At 44.8% G+C, this 7,271-nt stretch overlaps 1 protein-coding gene across 1 annotated transcript in view; it reads left to right on the top strand.

Moving 5' to 3' along the window:
* Positions 1–7,271, top strand: part of FSIP1 (fibrous sheath interacting protein 1) — a 201,030-nt gene that overhangs the window by 21,733 nt on the left and 172,026 nt on the right. The window contains exons 4-5 of the mRNA XM_045287732.1: positions 116–270; positions 1,831–1,918. Coding sequence (XP_045143667.1) covers positions 116–270; positions 1,831–1,918 — 243 coding nt within the window. The remainder of the gene's footprint in view (positions 1–115; positions 271–1,830; positions 1,919–7,271) is intronic.

The raw sequence follows: 7,271 nt of genomic DNA, 5'->3' as shown, positions 1-7,271 counted from the left end.
CCTTAAATATTTGTTGAGTCAGAGAATTAATATTATATACAAAACAAAACTACAAAGAATAACTGTATGGCTTTCCTAAATAATCAAACTCATTCTTACTTTCAACACAATCTAGATGATCCCAATATACAAGAAGTAGATTGTAAACTTCAGGATGCTATTCAGAAGATGAAGAGGCTTGATAAAATATTGGTGAAGATACAATGTCGAGAAAGAGAAGTTAAGAAGCAAGGTCTGGAATTGAGAATCAAGCTGTGGGAAGAGCTTAAGGTAAGAATTATGGTACCATATGCTGACGTGGAAGACACCATCAGGACTCCTGGTAATGCAGCAGTTCAAGTGTTCCACTGCTCTCTGAGAAGTTGGTGGTTCAAACTCACCAGCAGCTTCATGAGAGAAAGCTGTGTCAGTTGGTCTACCTCCATCAAGATGGACAGCGTGGAGGCCACCGGAGCAGCCCTGTCCAGTCTGCAGGGTTGCTGTGAGCGAGAAGAGATTTTGGTTTGGAAGAAACCATTCCAGATGAGAATAAGAAAAACAGATGGTGGTAGTGGTTAATGTGATTTACCTTTCTTAATTTATTTTGGAGACAGTGGTGTGTGTGTGTGTGTGTGTGAGAGAGAGTTTGAATGGCTGATTTTCTTTTTAGTATCAGAGGAATAATTTGGTTAATTGGTTTGCAGCATTTAGACTTCAGGCACCGTGCTGACATGCCCATTCCCTGTAAACAGGCCCAGGAGAAAGTGCCTCCCAGTGTCTGCCTGGTGATCTTCCATCTCTGGCAGAGAAAGGGATGTGGGGGCTATATCTTCATCATCCAAGTGTATATGTCTGCTTTTCCTTCAAGGAACTTAGTTTTGAAATAAATGGACAAATGCACAAAAATTTGATTGCCTGCTTAACATTATGACTTGAAAATTTCAAGTCACAATGGGAAAGTTTCATGTTAGAAACAGTGTGAGTTTTTGTGATGAACACGTTGGAGAGTCCACTGCTTTCTATGTTAACCAAGATATATTAAAGAATCTGCAACGTGCTTGAGGTCTGAGACCATGTTCTACTTTGCTTTTGTCTCAGCAAATGATGACTGGTTTTCTTTGGGGCCCTCTTGAACCTTGTGTCTTCCATCGGGCGGAGAGGTGGATGTTGACCATGTTGGCTTGTGTTGAGCTGACGCCCTCAAAGGGGAACACCTCTAGGGCAAGGGACAGTGCAGTGGCATTTTCAGTTACTGTTGGTAAGGTCCTCCTTGATCAAGTGATTGATTTAGGAAGCAAATTCCTAGGCAATAATATGAATTAAGAATGAAGCAATTAAGAGGACTTTTTTTGAACAAGGTTCTTGGAGGACCATTGAGATTAGAAGAGGGCAACAATCAAATTATAATGTTTTATATTAGAGAAAGAATTGGTGTCAATGTCAGTTATAAAATCTGTTCTTTCTATTCAATCTCAAAGCCATTTTTTATTTGCTTAGAAATAAGAGTCATAAATGTAAACATAGTAAGATATCAATCTTGAAATGTCTTAAATTTCAATTTAATGGTATATCATCTTTAGGTTACTCATTAGTTATAGAAATATTAAGAGAAAAGAAACTTCAAACCAGGTAATTATCATACAATGGCTTACATAATTCTCTAGCTCTACCTGGAAATGCCAGTTGCCAGAACAGAAAACAGTGGCAAATTTCCTAAATATAGCATACAAATGCATTGCCCAAATCTTGGCTGTACGGATACTATTGTGAGCACGGTTAGAATAAAAAAAATCACGCTATACTTATCTGCCTTCTCCTCCCATGTTTAAACCTTCACTTCTTTTTTATTAGTCTGCAAAAAGTACTTTGCAAAGTAACGAGGAGATGGAAAATACAAACAAGTTTTTGACTTTAAATGCATCACCGGAAGAAATTGTCGGTGAGTAAGATTGAGATGTCATTCATTTTTAATTTTCTTTTACCCTAGAGCCATGAAATGTTTAGATTAAAGCAACTTCCTAGTCCTTGAAAACCTCAAGGTGCAGTTTCCCTCTGTCCTGGAAGGTCACTATGCGTTGGCATAGACCGGTTGGCAGTGAGTTTGGTGTTTTGCTTTAGAATCAGCCCTTGGCCTCAAAGTTCTGTCTTGCAGTTTAACACTTACGAGAGGTCGTGCAGCGAGCCCTGGTGGTATAGCGGGTGGTTTAGTGCTATCTGCATTTGGCTGACTACACAAGGTTGGCAGTTGGAAACCACCAACTGTGCTGGGGAGAAGATGGGGCTTTCTACTCCCGTGAAGAGGGACAGTCTCAGAGGTCCTGGGAAGTGCTCCCTGTGAGTTGGAGTGGGCTTGATGGCAGTGAGTTTGAGTTTGGTGTTCCGAGGGGGCAGCTTTTCTCCAGTCAGTTTCGGTGCCTTCCAACTGAGCGTTCTTCCTGGGTGTCTGACCGAGTTGTACGCTTAGTGAGACCTTATCAGCCCTGAGGGTTCCAGTGACTCGTCCCTCAGGGGTATACCACCTAGCCCTTCTTCCTGGTTTGTTCTGAGTGTAGATGTCCCCCTGATACCTGCCCACCATGGGTGTCCCTGCTGGTTGAAATACTGGTGCCATAATTTCCCCTATCACAACAGTGGGCCACCACCACAGTGCTACAGACTGACAGGTAAATGGTGGGGTAGACATTGAGCCATCATTTATTGCCACAAGTTTTGAAGTTTTTTTGTAAAGATTTGTATTTAATTTAGGCTGCATTATATATACACATATACACATACATTTTCATCGCACAATTGCAGTTAGATTTTTTTCATAACATTTAAAGCTAGAAACAGTAAATCTGAATTTAATTTAACATTTAATCTACTATACAGCTATCAGTGCATTTGGGAATACATATATACATTACCTTAGGGTACCTTGGTACCCTCTAGGTACCAAATAGCGGCACAGCAGTTATGCGTTGGGCTGGTAACCCCAAGGTGTGCAGTTTGAAACCACCAGCTGCTCCATAGGAGAAAAGTGAGGTTTTCTACTCCATTAGAGAAACCCCAGGGGCAGTTCGACCCTGTCCTCTGGGGTCCCCGAGTCAACTCGATGGCACCGAGGCAGGGTACCTCAGGGTATGCCTTGGTAACGTAGTTGGTTAAGCACTGGGCTATTAATTGCAAGGCTGGTGATTCACGCTGCTCCTGGGAGAAGATGAGCCTGTCTGCTCCCATAAGGTCTTCAGCCTTGGCAACCTTCAGGAGCTGTTTCCCTCCATCCTAGAAGGTCGCTCTGAGTGGGCATCAGCTCGGTGGTCATGAGTTTTAAAGTTTTGATTTACCGGGACCAAAGGAGTGTTGCTGGTGCAGTGGCTGAGCCTTTGACTGTTCAGCAGTTCGTCCTCGGAGCCATTCCCGTAAGGATGCTGTGCCCTGTGAGAGATGAACCAGCCAATCCAACAACAACACAACCCTCACTGCCGCTGAGTCAGCAGTGCTGACTCATAGCAACCTCCTGTGGGTTTCCAGGACTGTAACTGGGAAAGCCCAGTCTTTCTCTCTAGGAGCTGCTGGTGGCTTTGAACTACCAACCACGTGGATCGCAGCCCAGTGCCTAACCACCACACCACCAGGGCTGCTGCTGTGAAAGATTACAGCACCCCAGACCTGTCCGGGGCGTTCTCTCCGGTCACACGTGGTCCTGGTGTGGGACAGCAGTAGGCGCTGGAGGGGAAGCCCCCAGTCCAGCTTCGGAAAGGAGTCAGTGGCCAAGGATCTTTCACTGTGAACAGAGTGAGTTGAAATGCAAGAGTTCAGTTTGACCATGTAACCCTGATTTTTAAAAAAAGCAGCGTATTTTTATCATTACAACGTAGCCACTTTTTGTAAGATAGTATAAACTGCTGTCCATATTCTACCATGAGATGAGGTTTCCCCCTGTTCATTAGCTACCTTGCTTAATTAAAAATAAAATAAAAATAAAAAGATCAAATTTACAGAGCCACACATTTTCAAATGATAAAAATCTGTGAGACGTATTAACAAATATTTTGCTGTGTTTTTCTGTGTAATTCTATTTTAACACTGTGTTCCATTCATTGCTTGGTAGCAACAGCAGTGATGATTTTCACATTGTCCACTAGGTGGTAGCATTTAGTCGAAGGACAGTGTATTTACGCTGGAGCCTGTCTTAGGGAGTTGGTGCTACCAGAGCTATTTGGACTTGAATTGTAAACACAGGCATGTAAACATACCCAAACTTGCTTTCTACTTACTCTCTTTTTTTCTCCGTGAGCAAATGACACAATGATTAATATGAGTATTTTCTGTTCCATATTCCAGTCCATTTTTCTTAACCTTTTAAAAATTAAAGTTAATTTTAGGGGAGTTTGCACTGGTGCTGGGAATTGAGTGGTACTTCCGAATATGTGTCCAGGTCCCCTCCCCCCCAGACCCCTCTACCCCAACACAAGTGCCCATCAAATACCGTAAGACCAGCGGTTCTGAACGCCCAGCCACTCCACAGGAAAAAGATGACGTATCCTACTCCCCCAAGGAGTTAGAAGAGCCTCAGAGACCTTCAGGGGCCAGGTCCGCTCTGCCCTCTGAGGTGAAATGAGTCCGAGTCAACTGAATGGCAGTGAGTTCAATTGCTTCTTTTGACTTCGCCTTTGCCACATTTCCTTCTTGTGTGAAAACTCCAAATTATATGTGCAGAGAAGCACAGTGCAGCAACAGCTTACTGACTTCAGCTTCTTAAAAATGTATGAATAACTCTTTTCAGATGCTCTTTCATGAAGTGACCGCGATTAACTATTCCCAGAGATCTGGTCGTCCCTGGATGCGCTAGGTTATCTGCAGAGGACGGAGGGAGAAAGCTCACATCACTGCGCTGACTGGCCCAGCTAAGCCTTGCAGGTTTTAACCTCTGTTGAGTTCTTAGCGTTGCTTCGCTGCCTCTTCGCAAGCCGTAAAGCGGTCACGCTGCTACCGTGTCATGCTGTCCCATCCTCCTCTGCAAACCGTCACTCTGATGGTCTTCTCTCCAGAGAAAATACATCTATTGGGTGATAGCTGCCCCCATATTCCTTCCTCTCCTCTCTCGTCTTCCCCATGTGCGTGCCCATCTGTTGTCCCCTTACATCAGTGCTTCTCAACCTGTGGGTCACGACCCTTTTTGGGGTTGGAGGACCCTTTTCACAGGGCTCGCCCGATTCATCACAGTAGCAAAAACACAGTGATGAAGTAGCAACGGAAATAAGCGTATGGTTGGGGGGTCACCACAACACGAGGAACTGTGCTAAAGGGTCGCGGCATAAGGACGGTTGAGAAGCACTGCCTTACAAGGAGAGAGGGAGGCTTTCTTGTTCTCTCAGCCCAAATCAACGAGGTCCCATCTCTTTCACCTGGCTCTTGCTCTGCCAGGTGTCCTGTCTCTCACCTGGAGCTTCAAGTTCTCTATTCTCCTCTGGCTCTTTCCCTTTAGTCTACCCTGTTTGCACCCCTGGGGTGGTGTAGTGGTTTTACATTGGGCTGATTCTGCATGGTTGGCATTTTGACATCCCCAGCAGAGAAAGACTCTGAGACAGACTGGGCCTTCTGCTCCCGCGTCCAGTTAGTCTTGGAAACCCACAGGCTCACTTTGGGCCAGCATAGCCTCTGGTGCCGTGAACGTGGCTTCCTGGTTTGTTTTGGTCCACATATTCTAGGGATCAAACAGAATCAGAGAGCCGTCCAACCAGTCAGCAACCAATGAGGCATACAAATAATAGCTCTTCCCTTCTCTCTTCACCTTACTCCCAATCCACTTGGTGTCTCTCCTTTCCAAGGCCAGGATTCTTGAGAGACTAGCCTATGTGTACTGGTGCTAGCTGATCAGCTTCCGTTTACTCCTCAAGGTCTCTCGCCCATTACAATTCGTATTTTCTCCTGTCATGCTATAGGGCTTCATTATGGTCCTCCTAATTCCCAATCTGTGGTAGTTACATAATCTGTTGTCAATTTGAGAGGATTAAGAGTGAAGGGGTGAAGTGGAGCCTGTCAATCAGGTCCCAGCTTGATGACCTCATTTGGAGGTGCTAAGGGCATAAACAGCTCCTTGGAGGTGGGACACATGCTCACTCCCTGGGAGGCACTGCAACTGACAAGACACAAGGAGTTACACTAGAGCTCTGGAGCTGAAGAAGCCACCTGGAGACCCTGGCCAGAGCTGAGATACTGCTACCGCCACTGGATCCACAAGACCTTCCACCTACTGGCCTGTGATCATCCTGCATTCGGCATCATTGCATATGTTTTGTGAGTCTGAAGAGGAATTTATAGATTGGTATCGGATATATGGGCTAATACAGGATTTATGGACTTGATCTGGTCTGGCCTGGGATGTTTTCTCAATATTCAATTGCTCTTGTATATGAAGCTCTTTCTTATACACATATGAGTGAGTGTCTATGACTAACGCACCGAGTGGCATGTTTCCAGTTTGAACCCTGCCTGACCTCTCTGTTACATCTGTAGTCCCATTGTTCTTTGATGACTGATTCCTTGCTGGTTCTCCTCTTTTCCCCATGCTGCTTTCCACTCCTGCTTCCCCGTGCTGAGGCCGACTCCTTCGGGATGTTTTCTCTAATGTGGCCTAGCAAGCACTCAGTCTTCTAAAGTAGGAACTCAGGAACTCTCCTGAGCTCTTTCCTTAATATTCTTTCATACTTTTCTCCTGAGGAACAGCTCTTAAATAATGATTTGCTTTACTTTTTCTGTAGCTGACGTACTTATCACCCCATTACCAATGGTTTGAGCCACTGGTATTATTTTCCTTTTAGGATATTTAAATAGTTTTGAGGCTGGTCATCGTGACTCCCAGAAATTGTTATTGTTTTATCCCATCAGTGTATTCATGAGCTATTGCTATACAACAATTTACGCCAGTCATTGCAGCTTACAGTACTAAATATTTAGGACCTCAGTTTTTGGATCAGGAATCTAGGACAGCCTCGCTGGTGGTTCTGACTCAGAAATAAGGGTGTGTGAAGCGGTTGGCCAGGGTGTAGTCATCGGAAGGGGCATGTGGAGTTGGAGAATCGGATCCCAGGCTCACTCACAAGGTCGTTGGCAGACGTTGGATCCTTGCTGCCTACTGGCTGGAGATCTTCATTTCTGCTTCTCCTAAGTCATGGGGTGCTGAGTGTTCCCACAGCATGGCAGCTGGCTTCCGTTAGAGCACACAGTAGGTGCTCAGCAAACAGCTGCTTTTCTTTCAAAGATGACTAAGCAACAACAACGGGAATATGACAGGTCTCTATCTTAAA

Source organism: Echinops telfairi, unplaced genomic scaffold (genome assembly GCF_000313985.2).
Source record: "Echinops telfairi isolate 266 unplaced genomic scaffold, ASM31398v2 ScPeMD7_18;HRSCAF=68, whole genome shotgun sequence".
Taxonomy (NCBI): domain Eukaryota; kingdom Metazoa; phylum Chordata; class Mammalia; order Afrosoricida; family Tenrecidae; genus Echinops; species Echinops telfairi.
Note: the sequence above shows the minus strand (reverse complement) of the source record. Positions and strands in the feature narration are given on the sequence as shown.